Source organism: Lacerta agilis, chromosome 6 (genome assembly GCF_009819535.1).
Source record: "Lacerta agilis isolate rLacAgi1 chromosome 6, rLacAgi1.pri, whole genome shotgun sequence".
NCBI lineage: Eukaryota > Metazoa > Chordata > Lepidosauria > Squamata > Lacertidae > Lacerta > Lacerta agilis.
The window spans coordinates 2,603,351-2,620,257 of record NC_046317.1 but is presented as its reverse complement, the minus strand read 5'-3'; the positions used below and the strand labels follow the sequence as shown (position 1 = coordinate 2,620,257).

General features: G+C 45.1%; 1 protein-coding gene across 1 annotated transcript; it reads right to left on the bottom strand.

Annotated features, from left to right (window-relative positions):
- Window positions 1-3,924: 3,924 nt before the first annotated feature.
- TADA1 (transcriptional adaptor 1) lies at window positions 3,925-16,006 on the bottom strand. Its single transcript, XM_033151221.1, has 8 exons — window positions 15,882-16,006; window positions 13,989-14,080; window positions 13,573-13,638; window positions 11,888-11,985; window positions 9,235-9,444; window positions 7,741-7,892; window positions 6,533-6,695; window positions 3,925-4,243 (listed from the first exon to the last, which is right to left on the bottom strand). Exons 1-8 carry the CDS (start codon window positions 15,953-15,955, stop codon window positions 4,091-4,093), a joined length of 1,008 nt encoding a protein of 335 aa, XP_033007112.1. The 5' UTR covers window positions 15,956-16,006; the 3' UTR covers window positions 3,925-4,090.
- Between the last annotated feature and the right edge of the window lie 901 nt (window positions 16,007-16,907).

Genomic DNA, 16,907 nt, shown 5'->3' with positions numbered 1-16,907 from the left:
TCTAAGGTGCAGGCCTCTTTCACCTCAGCTTGCAAGGCCAGCCCCCTTCTCTAGCAAGGGAGGGAAGGTGTCAGGGGAAGCAGCGGCTTAGATATCTCCCTTCTTTCTCACTATGGCAGGCCCCAGAGAAGTGCTGAAGTAAGGTGGTTCTCTGTCCCAGGGGCTGCCTAGGGGCAGAGGAGAGGGGGCGACCGCTTTGCTGCCCGGGGTGGCAAACTTGAAGGCACCCCCCGGGGGGCGGTGTGCCGCTCCCTAGCGTCACGACGCATGCACAGCCTCCTGGATGGACTGCGCATGTATGGACATGCGCAGTCCACCCAAGATGGCGGGCGCGATCCGCCGGCACCCCTTCCGTGCAGTGCGGCAACCTTTAAGGCTGCAGCGCGCGAACAGCAGCACAGGCGCTGTGCTGCTGTTTGCGTGTTGCAGCCTTTTAAAAGTTGCCGTGCCACCGGTATTGATCGCGGGGGTGGGGCCCGCCCCCAGAGTGGCACCCCCCAAGGCGGTACCCAGGGCGGACCACCCCCCTTGCTCCGCCCCTGGGGGTGACTACCATTGCCAAACTCCTAGGGGGCTGAGGTCCCTTCGCCCACCCACCCCAGTTGATGGGCACTGCTACTCAAATGGGGTGTGTGCGCTGTGTCTTGTGATCAGTTATGTGGCGTGGGGCTTACCTGGCACCCCTGCTTAGCTTTCTTCTTTTTTTCTACACATCTTTAAAGTTACAAAACTGAGGGCATTCGAGTGAAATCACTCGTGTTTTTACATCCATTTGAATGTTCTTAATAAACCTAGACATGCAAACATTGACAGCTACCACTAGTAACTACAACCATTGTGCATTCCTCTTCTGTTCTCTTGTGTTCTGCTGCTCGAGGGCGTAGACTCAAACCTAGGGATGCTAGTGCAGGCACAATTGGATGACACAGCACAAAAGGTGTGCAGCCTTAGCTTAGAATTATAGAATCATAGAGTTGGAAGAGACCACCAAGGGCCATCCAGTCCAACCCGCTGCCATGCAGGAAACACCATCAAAGCATTCCTGACAGATGGCTGTCAAGCCTCTGCTTAAAGACCTCCAAAGAAGGAGACTCCACCACACTCCTTGGCAGCAAATTCCACTGTCGGACAGCTCTTACTGTCAGGAAGTTCTTCCTAATGTTTAGGTGGAATCTTCTTTCTTAGTAAAGCAGAACACCATTCCTGCAATAGCTGAGAGCCAATGCACACCAAGCAGTTCCCTTCCCCACCCTGGAATATCCACCCATCATTTGAGACCCTTATTTGTGTGCCCCCTCCAAGGGAGATACAAAGGGTGACAACACAAGGATGGGCCTTCTCTGTGGCGACTCCGTTTATAGTGTGCTCTCTCTCTTATTCATCCAGACCTTATCATTTAGTGAGGTGGGATAGAAGTGGATCTGAAATGATGATAGATAGATAGATAGATAGATAGATAGATAGATAGATAGATAGATAGATAAGTCCAGTCAAAGGCAACCATGGGGTGCAGTGCTCATCTCGCTTCAGGCCGAGGGATCTGGCATTTTTTGCAGACAGCTTTCCAGTCATGTGGCCAGCATGACTAAACCGCTTCTGGCACAATGGGACACCGTGACAGAAACCAGAGCGCACGGAAACGCCATTTATTTTTTGTAGGTTGCTTTGAGTGGGGGAGAGTGGCGAATAAATAAATAGAATAATCAGTCTTTCCCAATAGCAGACACTTCTGCTTGCCCCACCCTCTGGCACCTGCAAGTACAGCGCTAACACCTGCAGCAGGGAAGTTTTCAGGGGCACAGTGGTAGGCATGAAGGCTGAAGATGGTCACCATGCACACACATGGATGTCAGGGCAACCAGAGTACTTGATGCCACAGAATGAGAGTGTGACAGGGAGCTAGTTTTGCACGATCCTGCCCCCTGATCGTGCACTGTCTCAAGTGAGGAATACTTCATGCCAGCTGTTGCCCCATCCATCCCCTCAGCAAACCAAGGCACTACCAAGTGGGAGCATTTAGGAGCAACTCTGTCAAGTGCTTGAGACACACTCACCATTTCAGAAGATGACCACAGAAAAGACCCACCACCTACAACAGCAGGAAAGTGCTCAGTCATGAGAAGAAAAAAACACTTGGGTGCCCATACAGTAGTGTGTTTTTCCCAGGAGAGAGGGATACAGCTTCCTAGCAGACCCTGAGTCTAGGATACATCGTTTTCGTGTCCTTTTCACATCAGAAGAAGAAATAAAATTTATACTAGTCTTACCAGACATAGAATCCAAAGTAGATCTAGCATAGCTCAGGTCCCAGTTAACCATGTTATTAAACAAACCAAGCCTGTGTGGGGTGCTTGTTCAAAGAGCTTCATGCACATTAGCTAGTAATCCTTACAACATCCTGAAAGGCAAGTTGGTTAACATCCCCATATTGCAAATAGAGGGCTCAGTGTGTAGCTTGCCTCAGGCCACCAGAGTATTCATTGCTGAGGTGGGATTTAAACTAGGAACATTTTCATTTGTAACTCATTCACAGAATCACAGAATTGTAGAGTTGGAAGAGAACATGAGTGTCATCTAGTCCAACCCTCTGCAGTGCAGGAATCTTTTGCCCAATGTGGGACTCAAACCCATGACCCTAAGGATTAAGAGTCTCGTGTTCTACTGACTGAGCTATCCCAGGTTAAGTCTATTAGCTACTACATGACACCAGTGCAAATGGATTTCAACAAGACACTATTACCAAGCTGCAAATTCCCACCTGTTTAATGGGGATCAAGAGCAAAACTTTTAATTCTATGCATGTGTACTGAGAATTAAGCTGCACTGAACATAGGTGAAACTCGAAAAATTAGAATATCGTGGAGAGGTTCATTTCTTTCAGTGATTCAACTTAAATGGTGAAACTAATAGATGAGATAAAGGCTTGACATATCTCGCTTTGCATGTCATGAGTCTATTTTGTTATAATTGTGATGATTATGGTGTACAGCTGATGAGAACCCCAAATTAACAATTTCAACTTTGGGGTTTTCATCAGCTGTGCGCCATAATCATCACAATTATAACAAATAAAGGCTTGACATATCTCGCTTTGCATGTCATGAGTCTATCTCATATATTAAACTCCAGTAGCTAATGAAAACAATTGCTTACATAAATGGATTTTTCCACGATATTCAAATTTTTCGAGTTTCACCTGTACTTCTGAGCTAACATACACAAGGTTTGGGCTGAAAGGCTGATGGAAGCATGTTCCACTGAAAGTGAGACTTGCTTGCAAATAAATCTAACAATAGCGCTGAAAGGAAACATGGTTAATTTGGGGCAGTCTAGCGCTACATTAGGGGTCGGATTGTTCTTTGGTTTTATGAATTCTCTATGCTTAAGTTACTTTTCAGCAACACTGTAAAGAAAAATTCATGTTCAAGGGAATGCACTGGTGATTTGCTACTCTGGCAGTAGCTGGGAGACTTGCTGTTGATGTTTTTTACTTGAACAAAACTCAAATTTGAAACAAAAAAAAATGAGATAAAAAAGATTCTCTTTTATGAGAATTGCCTTACAGCCAATTTTATTAACGTGGATCAATATTTCTCCCTTTTATCATACATGATATAAACCCAACACTCTTTGCTATGGTTGCAAAGGCAGCCCAGGGCAGCGGCTCAAAGTGCAGCCCTAAAACTTGGCAACTCTCGGAACCAGCCTCTGTCAATCTCTGGCCACAATCCTTCATTCCATGAAGGGAATAATAACAGGAACAGGTTTCTCCACAGCAAACGGTGTCACTTTTTCTTTTCCACAGTGACACAAAACTACTTTTGGAATGACTGCCGTGCAGGGTGCCTCGGCAAAGCATGAGCATTGCCGAGGCTCTGCTCTTTTATCCTTTCTAGAAGCAAGCACCAAGCACTCTGGTTTCTCAAGTAATATTTCCATAGGAAAGAAGTCCACATTTCCACTTGGGAAAGCTGGCACAATAATGCAAGTCCTGTGGGGTTTTTTGTGTGTGTGTGTCAAAATGCCCAACCGGCAGGTCCAGGAGATACCAGCTCAGCCTATATAGTGAGCACTGGGCACTGCTTCTGCCTCAGCATGTCAGGAGCCCTTCCTTTGCAGCCAGCCGCTGCCGGTGGATCTTGTCCTGCTGCAGCTCCTCGTGGTTTGGATGCCAGAGCTTCAAGATGATCCTTTCAATATTGAGGGCATAGACTGTGTGTGCGGGAACCACTTCTCGGTGGACCTACAGGTTACAGATGAGGAAACTTTGTTAGCAACGCATTCTCAGCTTAAAGGGCCTAAACTGTCCAACTGGAACTAATGGTGTATTTCTTATTCTTAGTGCTTCTTACACTTCATAAGTCCCAGTCCAAGGGACAAAGAGTGCTTGATGCATGTGCTAGTTAGTTTTTTAAGATATACAGTGAGGAAAAAAGGATTTGGTCCCCTGCTAAATTTGCCCGTTTGCCCTCTGACGAAGAAATGACCAGTCCATAATTTTAATGGTAGTTTTATTGCAGCTGTGAGAGACAGAATAACAACAGGAAAACCCCCAGAAACTCCAGAAGACAAAAGTGCATTATAGTGAGTAAAATAAGTATTTGATCCCCTATCAACCAGCCAGATGTCAGGCTACCTGGTATCTTCACTGTATGTAAGGAGCTGAGATTAGAAGCACCTGCTTTAAGGGAGAGGTCTTACCTGTAATCCCAGCTTGTTACAGTACCTGTACAAAAGACACCTGTCGACAGAAGCAATCAATCCAGCAGATTCCAAAGTAGCCACCATGACCAAGACCAAAGATCTGTCCAAGGATGTCAGGGACAAGACTGTAGACCTGCACAAGGCTGGACTGGGCTACAAGACTACTGCCAAGCAGTTTTGTGAGAAGGTGACAACAGCTGGTGCAATAATTCACAAATGGAAGAAACACAAAATAACTGTAAACCTCCCTCGGTCTGGGGCTCCATGCAAGATCTCATCTCGTGGAGTTGCAGTGATCATGAGAACGGTGATGAAGCAGCCCAGGACTACATGGGGGGAACTTGTCAATGATCTCAGGGCAGCTGGGACCATAGTCACCATGAAAACAGTTGGTAACATACTACGCCGTGAAGGACTGAGATCTTGCAGAGCCCGCAAGGTCCCCTTGCTCCAGACAGCACATGTACAGGCGCATCTGCAGTTTACCAATGCACCCATGAATGACCCAGAGGAGAACTGGGTGAGTGGTTAGATGAGACCAAAATCGAGCTCTTTGGCATCAACTCAACTCGCCGTGTTTGGAGGAGGAGGAATGTTACCTACAACCCCAAGAACACCATCCCCATCGTCAAACGTGGAGGGGGACATATTATGCTTTGGGGGTGTTTTTCTGCTAAGGGACAAGACACCTTCACCGCATCAAAGGGAAGATGGACAGGACCATGTATCGTCAAATCTTGGATGAGCACCTCCTTCCCTCAGCCAAGGCATTGAAAGTGGGTCGAGGATGGGTATTCCAGCATGACAATGACCCAAAACACACGGCCAAGGCAACGAAGGAGCGGCTCAAGAAGAAGCACATTAAGGTCCTGGAGTGGCCTAGCCAGTCTCCAAACCTTAATCCCATCAAAAATCTGTGGAGGGAGCTGAAGGTTCGAGTAGCTACACATCAGCCTCAAAATCTTACTGACTTAGAGAAAACAAAACAAAATAAAAAATTCCCTTTTTTTTTTTTGACTATGGCAGACCACCACGGCTACCTACCTGTGACTTAGAGAGGATCTGCAAAGAGGAGTGGGACAAAATACCTCCTGAGATGTGTGCAAACCTGGTGGCCACCTACAAGAAACGTCTGACCTGTAATTGCCAGTAAGGGCTTTGCCACCAAGTACTAAGTCATCTTTTGCAAAGGGATCAAATACTTATTTCACTCATTATAATGCACATCAATCTCTGACTTTTGTCTTCTGGGTTTCTGGGGTTTTTCCTGTTGTTATTCTGTCTCTCACAGCTACAATAGACCTACCATTAAAATTATGGACTCGTCATTTCTTCGTCAGAGGGCAAAGGGGCAAATTTAGCAGGGGATCAAATACTTTCCCCCCCTCACTGTACAGTTTGGGAATTACTGTACCAAGAACTGTAAGGTGAATATGACCATGTGTTTACACAACATGCATAGCTAAAAAGTGAGTTGTTGCCCTGTCCGATAATGTTTGTGATTCATAGAAAGATGGCTTGATAAGTGGATGTAAGATCAGAAGTACATAGAGTGGGGACTGGGCCTGTTTGCCTAAATGTTTGGAGCTTCAGTAGGAAATTAAATTTAGTTCAATGGAAAATCTAAAACAGCTAGATGGGTTAACAGCTAGACACAACCTGAAAGTTTATGTAGTGCATATGCATAAGAGCATTTCTTTCCTACAGTCCCAAAGTTACTTACGTTAGGGTTTTGCCAGAAAACACTCTCTCCAAGCCAAGCTAACTAGCAGAATAAGGAAGTTACATGCAGAGCTTCAAAAAATAACTAGCAGAATAAGGAAGTTACCTGCAGAGCTTCGAAGAGGTCATACATGTTCACTGGTGGCAGAGTTGCTGGAGAGGTGTCTCCAGAACATGCTAGGAGGAGGGCTGCTTGCTGCTCAGCATCATCAGGAGGTGGGTGGGAAGCAAGGTTTTGACCAGGAGGGGGAGCTAAGCATGTGGGAGGGCTAGAAAAAGAGAAATAGGGAGGAAAAGAGGAATAGGAGTTTTTTTTTTTTTAGGGGTCAGAAGGAGAAGTTTAATCATGCACGTTAAATTCAGTGACCCCCATGGAATGAACACATCGTCATCTACTACAATGGGTTTCAGAAGTCCCCAATCTGGGTCACATTGCTGGCTTCAGCTGAGTCAGGGCCTACTTCTACTCTTGCATTCAGAGCGGATCAAGAAGACTTCTTCCACCACCACCACCACCACCACCCCTGGCAATGCAACTGCCCTTCCATCATGAGCTGCTCCAGCCTCCCCTGCACATGGGTAACACTGCCACACCAGCAGCTGCCCCTTCCTTCCACCTGGTTTACGTGAATCTGCAGCAATCACTCTCGGGCACAGAACATTCCCGCCATGGTGAACAACATCTGTCACGGGGAAAGTGCATCCCATGAAGAAGACAACCCGTTCAGCGTTCAGCATCCTGTGGAAGTGCCAATATAAAGCTTGGCAAAGCTTTACTGTATAGATCAGCGTGGTTTTGCATTACAGGTGCCAGTGCAGGTGTCACGATCAGGGGAGGAGGACGATGACACCTGAGCAAATGCGTCACTGGGCCAAGGAGCCCAAAGGCTTCACAGCCAACGGCCAGCTGAACGCAACATTTGGAACCATCTAGCAACAGCTAGGTAAGTTGACACGGCCATTTGGCTGGGAGCCAATTGAAAGGTGAGGTGCTGGTGTGGCAATGTGTGGTAAAGCATACCAGAGCTATACATGGAGGTGACAAAAGAAGAAGAAGTGGCAGCCTTAAATTAAGAATGTCAAAGAGCCAACCAAGAGGAACTGGGCAGGGATTGCACCAGCAATCTTCCATATTTCTAATTGCTCTCGTCTTCTCATGTAGCTGCTACAACGAGCCATCAAAGTGAGGCAGAGGAGGTTGGGAGAGAAACTGTGTGGTCTCCAAGGAACAGGAATAGGAGTTTTGAATGAAAAACATTAGTTTCATATTCTAATGTTCTGTCCTGCATCACATTAAAATAGGTACTTTCTTACCACTCAGTTAAGTTGTTGTAAGCAATAACGCTATTCTTCAGATAAGGCTGTGGATTCACATTGCTTCCAAAGGCATACTTGAAGTGACCATCTCTGAGACGGTAGGCCTTTCTCCTTGAGATTATAGATGCAAGGATATCTTTAAGATGCTTCTGCAGAGATAGAACTCATATTTACTGCTCATGATGAGTACTTTGGAAAATGCAAAATGTTCCCAAGAACAATTTCTAGTTCGCGTCCTGTGATTATGACATTGTAAATACTTTGCATGACCCCCAAGCCTGAAACCAGAACGCCCACTAGTCAGGCTGCAGAGCTTTATGCCCTGCACTATCAAGTCTGCCAAAGAAATTACAGACTGAATTGTTACCCAGAAGCAACCTAGGGAATCAATGCATCTCATCAGCGTAGCCACACATCAGCCTGATCCAAATCTCCACAACTTATCTTCTGAGAAGAAGACTCTGGCAGACTTGGTGTCAGGAACCCCACTCTAAGCAGCAACAGGGACTCTGGCCATCCCTCCTCATTTCAGTTATGAGTCAGAGTTACTGGACTGGCGGCACTGGAACTAGAGTTGCTGGAAACTGACATAAGCCCTTTAGATTGAGGGATCTTAGGAACTTTTGCTAATTCATGTTTGTCGTGTTCCACTATAAAGGCGGAGAGGAGCAGAAGAAATAGTGGCCCCAAGGTTAACATCAAAAGCAGATAATAAACTAGGGGAGAGGCATCCCCATCTTTACTTCCCCAAATTCACTCCCTCACAATGTTACCCACACTCTTTTACCCTCCAGCCCAGCTCACTTCCAGAGGTGCCTGAAGCAAAGAGAATGGGAACCTCAGGTGGAGAAGGGTTCAATTAACCTCACCCACAGTCTGATGCAGGATGCAAGCCCCTTCATTCTCTGTTTTATATCTGAATGGGGTAGGCATGTGAGAAACAAGCATAAGGTCCTGAATTCTGCAGACACTTTTTGCAAATCACAGGCCTAATGCACACGTAGGCGCTGCCTCTTCTCTGTATTCACACATCACGGAAAAACAGAAGGCAAGTCAGTCCCTGTACTTGTGAGTGTGGTAGAGCCTGGTTGATCTTTGGATCATGGCCAGTGCACATATGTACAACTAAGCTAAAAAAGGGAGAGAGAAAACAAAAAGTTTGAGATGCTTAGAAATCCAAGGCAGGGAGTCAGATTTTTATCAGAACCAGACATGGCTTGGTTTTCTTTTATTCAGCACTTAAGACAGTATTAAATGCTTTATAAAGTACAAGTTTGTATGCCAGCAGATTTGCAAAAAAAAAAAGCTCAGCCTGCCTTACTCATACATTGAGAAATAACACCAAAAGTGATATCATATATGCTTGCAAGGGCTGGTTTTGTTTTGTTTATTTCTATAGTGGTAGCTAGTTTTAATTCCATACCATACACAAAATACGTTTTCTGCCTGCAGCAAAACCAGGACAACATTTGTCCTTCTGTGTTATCTCACCTCCACAGCATAGACAACAACTGTCACCGCCTCTTCAGTGACATTATCCAGTCCGTGCTCATAAGCAGTGACAATCATCCTTCCCTCCAGTTGGCCCCAAGTGGGAAGCATCATTGTATGTGAACAGAGCTTCAGATCATCATCTTCTTGGGGGTCCTTGGCCACAAACTGCTGAGCTCCAGATAATGGATTCTGAGGCTGGAATCGGTGCTGTTAAGTATAACAATACATTTCAGCTGTCTAGGCTAAAACCCTGAGCAAGATTAAATAATGCTCCATTTGGACACATAACCTGCCATTTCTTAAGACTTCAGAGAGATAAGAGAAATTAAACACATTATTTTATCGTAGTAGCCCCCTAAACTGCAATCCTATACATGAAGAAAGCCCTACAGAGTTCAACAGCACACACTCTGGGATAAGTGCATATAGGATTGAAGTCTCAAGGATATAGTAAAGGTAAATGGACCCCTGACTATTAGGTCCAGTCGCAGACGACTCTGGGGTTGCGGCGCTCATCTTGCTTTACTGACCGAGGGAGCCGGTGTACAGCTTCCAGGTCATGTGGCCAGCATGACTAAGCCACTTCTGGCGAACCAGAGCGGCGCATGGAAACTCCATTTGCCTTCCCGCCAGAGCGGTACCTATTTATCTACTTGCACTTCATGCTTTCGAACTGCTAGGTGGGCAGGAGCTGGGACCAAACAATGGGAGCTCACTCCGTCACGGGGATCTGAATCGCCAACCTTCTGATCGGCAAGCCCTAGGCTCTGTGGTTTAACCCACAACACCACCCACGTCCCCTTAAGGATATAGATCACATTAATTAGGACTCTGTATCCTGCAGCTCCACAGAAATACACAAAAACAGTGTGGTATCCAACTTCTTACTGGGCTTTTCACAATTATTCTTACCCTGTTTATTTATATATGCATTCTTATTATGTTTTTGCAATTTTATCACTAGCATGTACTATACACGAGTTTAGTCTATTCAGCTGTTACTAATTCTCAAAACAATCTTCTGTCTAAGCCTCTTTTATATATTTGCACATTAAATAAACTTATTAGTTGCAAGTTATGAAAGACAAGAGGCCTCTTGAGCATTTTTTCCACTTATTTGAGTATGAGATAGAACTCTACCAATTTTAACCATATGGATGGTTATGCTGGTTTGTAGGCTACTTTTAGTGTTTGTTTGTTTGTTTGTTTGTTTGTTTTTAAAAAGGAATAAATAAAACAAAAAATATTGTAATGTTTCTACTTTTGAATTGACATAAGACTCTCCATAGTTGAGCGCCCATTCTTTGCACCAAAAGCAGAGAATATTGTTTCTCTTGCACTTTTAAGAGTCCCTAGCCTTCATGCTAGTGGAGAAGAGATTGATAATATTAAAACTGTATCAGAAGACACCTCAAAAACCAGAAGGGGCAAAGCATGACTTGGCATGTTGGAACGTGCATCTTTAATACCCCATACATCTTTAGAACTGCTGCTAATAGTGACATCTACTGGCTCCCGAAGCTATTCTGCTCTTCTCCTTCCCTTTTCCTCCTCCATCCAAGCTCATGCAAAAGCCTTTGAAATTACGTTATGCAAATCTGCCTGTCCTTTAAGGTTGGCTATTGCATCTCTCTTTATGTGTGCCACTGACGGCCTTCTGAGGGCTTCTGCTGTAGCGGCACCTCATATATAGAACTCCCTGACCCAAGACCTTTATTTGTGTTCGGCCAGCAACTGAAAACTTTCCTTTTAAAACAAGCGTTTATTTATTTATTTAATTTATTTCATACAATTTATACACCACTTGATTGTAAAATAATATCAAAATGGTTTACAAAAAAAGATAAATCAGTAAGAAAAGTTAACAACAATTATTTAAGACTTTCCTAAACTTTTAAAATATCAATAGACTAAAAACAGATTAAAACTTGCATCAATTTTCTAAGCATCTAGGTAGGATTGTCTAAAAAAAATGTTTTGGCAAGCACCCAAAAGAGAACAGTGAAAGCACCTGCCTGATATCAACAGGCAGGGAGTTCCAGAGAGCAGGTGCTGCCATACTAAAAGACTGAGTTCTTACAAATGCAGAATGGTTATGAAGTGGCACCTATAACAGGGCCTGTTCCACTTTTGATTTTACTGCTGCTCAACTGTATTGGTTGCTGGTGCTGCTCTTTTGGTGTTTGCTTTCAGCTGCTGTTTCTGGCTTCATAATTTGTATTCTAATAGCTGGGTCATTGTTGCTTTTGTGTTTGCATTTCATTTGTATGCCACTTTGAGCAACTCCTTTGTGAATGGCAAAAAGTGGGGTATTCATATTTTAACATTTTTTCCTAAGAAGTCTGCCAAGTAACTGTTGGCCTAAATTTCAGTCCCAGGTCGAGTTCTTCCCTTCTGCTCTCCCAACATCATTATCTGAAACATTTCCACTCTGCTAAACCACCTCAGTGGCTACCACTGGTGGAGGTGTGGAAATGCATAGTGTAGTGATGCGCCTGGTAAACTGTACTGAAAGTTTTGGAGAGTGTGTCGGGAACTTGAGATGGGGCTGCTATTTATGATGGCAGCTCTGCATTTCTTAACATGCTGGTTTCCAGCATCTAGGCTTAGTTTTCCTCTTTCTAATGCATGTAAGAATGGACAAACTTACATCAAACTTCTGCCGAACGGAAGAAAACTTTTTCTTTCCCTTGGGCTTCCCTGGTTTTGTTGCAGAACCTCCTGTCCATGGCAAAGAGCCAGCACCCTCTGGAAATGGAAAAAGAAGAAAACAGTTAAGTCTTAGATTTGGCAATGATCTAAACCTCCATTGCACCCTGTCCAATTTTAATATCCTGGTCATCACCGTCTATCACGAGTGCCAGAGGTTGCTTAAGCTCTGCTCCAGCAGCCTCAGCTTCCCAAACTACAGTTTCCACTTTTCTGGGCTGAGCTATTTTCTGCTACTCACACCCAGCATCACACTCATGTCTCTGAGCTACTGTCAATATATTTTATAGTGTGCTCTCTGGAGAAAAAAGACTCCTTTTTATTATGTGTTTATACATTACTTACATCAGTGGGGCACTTAACTGGTTGTAATACTGAAGAACAGCATACTTTAAAACAACACTTTGCAGCATAAAGTTTGAAGTCCAGCACAAAGTTTGGCAAAATGAGGAACACAGCAGGGTGACCCTGATGAGAGTGCAACTGCTAGAAAGCTGGGGTGAGGAGAACCAGGGGAAACACAAGACCACCAGGGCTCCCTACAGCACCATATTGTGGCAAAAACTCCATGGACATGGAAGAGCAATGATAACACAGAGATAGAACATGGATCTCAGTGATACTGTGCGCTGCTTCAGGGCATAACAAAAGCATTTTTTAAGGGAGATAAAAATAGACCCCCTTGACTTATGATACTCTCTTGTGAGTCAAAGAAGAGCAAATTGTCATCTTCTCTTGCAAGCTCCAAACGGTATTTTAATCACTTCCACAATAGGTCTTCTACCTCACTCCCTGAAGGACTTCTGGAAAATGTTCTGTGTGTGGCAGCTCACAAATCTACCCAATTAGACAGGATCAAGACAAGTCTTATTTCCCAACACATTTGGAATCAGATTTGTGGTTGTAGGTCTGATGAAACAGAATTGCTTCCACTATCCAGACTTCCCCTTTACTGTGTAGGTTATGCTCAACATAAGGTTTATTTAATCTTAAGACAAGCAAAATATGGGCATTTCAACCTGTTCCTACAAAGTAAGTATGCTGCTCAAACCTGTACAGGGTTATGATGAAGCTGGCAGGCTGCTCACAATTAGCTAAACGAGAAATCAACCCAGATAGTTTGCACTTAGCAAGTGTGGGGCTGATGAGAGGATGAAAGTCTCCAGCTTCTTCTGGGGTGGGGGGGCCAGTTCCGGGCGCCGAGCCGCGACAGGAAGAGGAGGAGGCTTGCCAGGTCGGTGCCCAACAGCGCCGCACGGAGTGCCCCAAGCCTCTGGGAGCCAACAGGAGGAGGCCTGCCGCGTCGCGCGCCCTGAGACAGCTGGACCCAGCAGCAGCAAAGCCAGCCGCGGCAGGAGGAGGCAGGCGCCCAGAACCATACTTAATTTTTTTAAAAAAAAGACACCCCTGAAAATAAGCCATAGGCTTATTTTCTTGAGTAAAATAAATATAAGACGGTGTCTTATTTTCGGAGAAACACGGTAAAATGTCAGCCATACAAATACTAAAACGTGTGGCAATATGTAAGACACAATGAAATGAATATTAGAACTGCTGCTGAAGTAAACACACTACAGCTCTTTCTCCTAAAGTCCAGGTGCATCAGCGTTTTTACAGTCGACTTACCAGGTGCAGAAACCAAGATCTGGCATCGTGTGAGAATAGCCAACAGGAAGTCATTGTGAGAATGGACTGCCAAAAGAAAAGAAGTTCACATAAAGATGTCAGCAGGCCATCTTGCGAGAAAACATGCACTTGCCTCAGCATCATATAGTAGCATAGAAGATGCCCCTTGAGTCTACACAGTAAATTCAGAACTAGAGGTGCTTGCACAATGTCTGATTCAATCTCCAAAACGAAAGGGGTGGCTAAACACTGCCTTCATTGATCATGGTGCAATCTCAGTGCCCTATAGTTCAACCCACCCCATGGCCTGCTCATAGCTGAATCATTTCATTACTGCACAGTATTGCAGCTAACCCCCAAGTTCAGGGTGAGATTCATGGAAGCCACATAGAGCAACTCACATATAGTTTTCTTACCATTGTCTTGTGTGAGGAGCCTCCGCGCTTCTAGGTCAAACTCTTCTTTGCTGATCTTTTGCTTAAACCACAGCTTCAAATTAGCCCAGTATCTGTGAAATATATAAATAATGTACCCTCAATACTAGCCTTCGCTTCTCAACAATCTACTCCTTCCCTCTTCAACCCTTTAGGAGAGACTACCATGCAGTTTCATACATTAGAGGAACCTCAGGGGTTATCTAGTCCAAAGACGAGCAGAACTTAAAACAAGAGTTAATAAATTTAAGGAACAATTTGACCATCAGGACTCTCTGTTGAATATCAGAGCCTGGAAACAGAAGATAGCACTTTGGAAAATTATGTAACTGCAATATTCAATCTGAAAATAATAAATAAAGTCGAATTTTACACCTCAAGTGCCTGGTTCCAGCATACAGTAATCCTATGTGTACTAATTAGACAATCCTTAGAAAGCAGTTGGAAATTGCCATGGAAGCGATTCAATTTATGCTGGCTTTTTTCAATGCTTCCCTTGGGGTAATTAAAAATTGTACTCTTTGCAATTAAACCGGGGTTGTATTAAAGGCTTTTTTTAAAAAAGAAAAAGAGGTGCTGGAACTTGTTGGCCATTTTTTAGAGGGGAGGACGTCTCTTCTTTGCCTGCTCGCCTCACCTCCACAGGAGAAAAATAAAACAGGTAGGTGGTCTTTCAACAACTGATCTACATTACAAGCCATAACTGACTTTGTTTGATGTTTATGTGAGTTTCATAGGGGAATGCTATTCCATTTTAGTTCTCTGCCCCCCCTTGGTGTGTTTTTAATTAGGGTGGTAAAAAAAAAGTAAGTGCTGATTTTTATTGTTTTCACCTTTCTTTTGTTAAACCACCTTGAGAGTCCCATCAAACAGCATATAAATTTTACGAAATACAATTTTGCCTTACTTCACGTGCACCTGCTTGCCCACTTCAGCTGGTGGAATTGGCACGACTGTAGGTGCCCCCATAAGACCCATTCCGGATTTGTAGGAACCTGATGGTTGAGCGTGGCGGCCACACTTTGGAACTCCCTGCCTCTGGAGACCTAGCAGGCTGCGCTCTTCTGCCACCTGCTCAAAGCATACCTGTTTGGGCAAGTTTAGACCCAAACGTTTAGAAATGCTGAAACAAAATAGGAAATTCTTTCCAGTAGCACCTTAGAGACCAACTGAGTTTGTTCTTGGTATGAGCTTTCGTGTGCATGCACACAAAAGCTCATACCAAGAACAAACTCAGTTGGTCTCTAAGGTGCTACTGGAAAGAATTTCCTATTTTGTTTCGACTATGGCAGACCAACACGGCTACCCACCTGTAACTAGAAATGCTGAAGTGAGTTTTAATCCATTGTGTTGGTATTTTAACTTTTAAGTAAGTGGGGTTGTGAATTTCCCTCGATTTCACTCTCTCTTCCGTAGGTAGACCGCTTGGAGGTTTGGTTTGTTTGCTTTTTGTACGGTAAACGGTATATGAATTTTATGAAATAAATAAAATGAGAACATAAAACGAAAGACCGCTCCTGCCACCCAAACGTCGGCAGCACTTGTATCCCCACAGCAACGAAGGGCGTTTCTGGAGCGATACATCGGCGAGCAGAGATTCGGGGTCCACAAATAATTGGAAATGTGGGGAGGCGCGCCCAGAAGCGAAGTGAGGTCGGGAGGCGCGAAAGGACTCTGGCAGCAGCCGCCCGTCCACCCAGCCACCCACCTATTTGTGAGCCGCCCCAGCAGCGCCCGCCCCGCGGGTGCGAGAGATAAATCGAGGCCGGCGCCCGGGCACGGCCTACTAGGCCCCTCGCGCAGGGCGCGGCGCGGCGGCTAAGCGGCCGGAGGGGCCGAAAGACAGAAGGTGAAAGGGCCCCGCTCCTCACTCACTGCTTCACGTTCTCGCCCAAAGCCTCGCTCAGGTTCTTCTTGGCCGCTTCCAGCTCGCTCACGTAGGTCGCCATGGCTCCTGGAGCCGCCCGCCCGCTCCGCTTTTGCCAGCCGTCCCTCGCGCGCCAACCTCAGAGACAATCCTTTACGGATTAGTTTTGCTTTTTGGTTTCGCAGCTCCCGGCCGTAATTCTTCCGCTCCCATCGCGCACCCTGAGTTACTTACTGCCTATTACTAGTACTGTACAGTATAGAATCATAGAATTGTAGAGTTGGGAGGGGGTCGAGGGTCATCGGGTCCAACCCCCTGGAGTGCAGGGAGAGCAGTCTAAAACCATTTTTAATAAATAATTGCAGCTAATAATAAAAGTGCAATGAGGCTATTCTCTCCCCCAGGAGCCCGCTGGCCAAACTCTTATCACCTGCAAAGGACCACAAAGAGGGAAGGTGCAGGTAGCAGGAGAAAAATTGATAAACTTGCCATCGAAGCAGGATCTAGAGGGAAAGGATGCTAGAAAAGAGCCAAGTCCTTCCTTAGCACTGGGGGGCAGGAGGGGGGAGAGATAGGGTCAGTCCCTGGAACCTCCTTGGGGGAGAAACACACATTCAGCCATTATTATTCTTTTGGCCTTCTTTTCTTTTCATATCTCTCCAATGTTGAAATTAATACTGTATGCTCTGTGGGGCAGGGACCTGCCTCTCTCTGCCCATTCCATATTCTGCTGAACTCCCTTGGCTATAGCCGGCACCCCGTAAACCAGTAGTTCCAAGAAGATTACTGTATTAACAGGGGAGCACATGGCAGCTCCCCTGTTAATAATCTTCTTGGATTATTAACGGCAGATAATATGGTTGCTGTACACCAGGGGTCCCCAAACTAAAGCCCAGGGGCCCCATCGCCTTCTAAATGCGGCCCGCGGACAGTCCGGGAATCAGCGTGTTTTTACATGAGTCGAATGTGTCCTTTTATTTAAAATGCATCTCTGGGTTATTTGTGGGGCATACCAATTTGTTCATTTTTTTTTT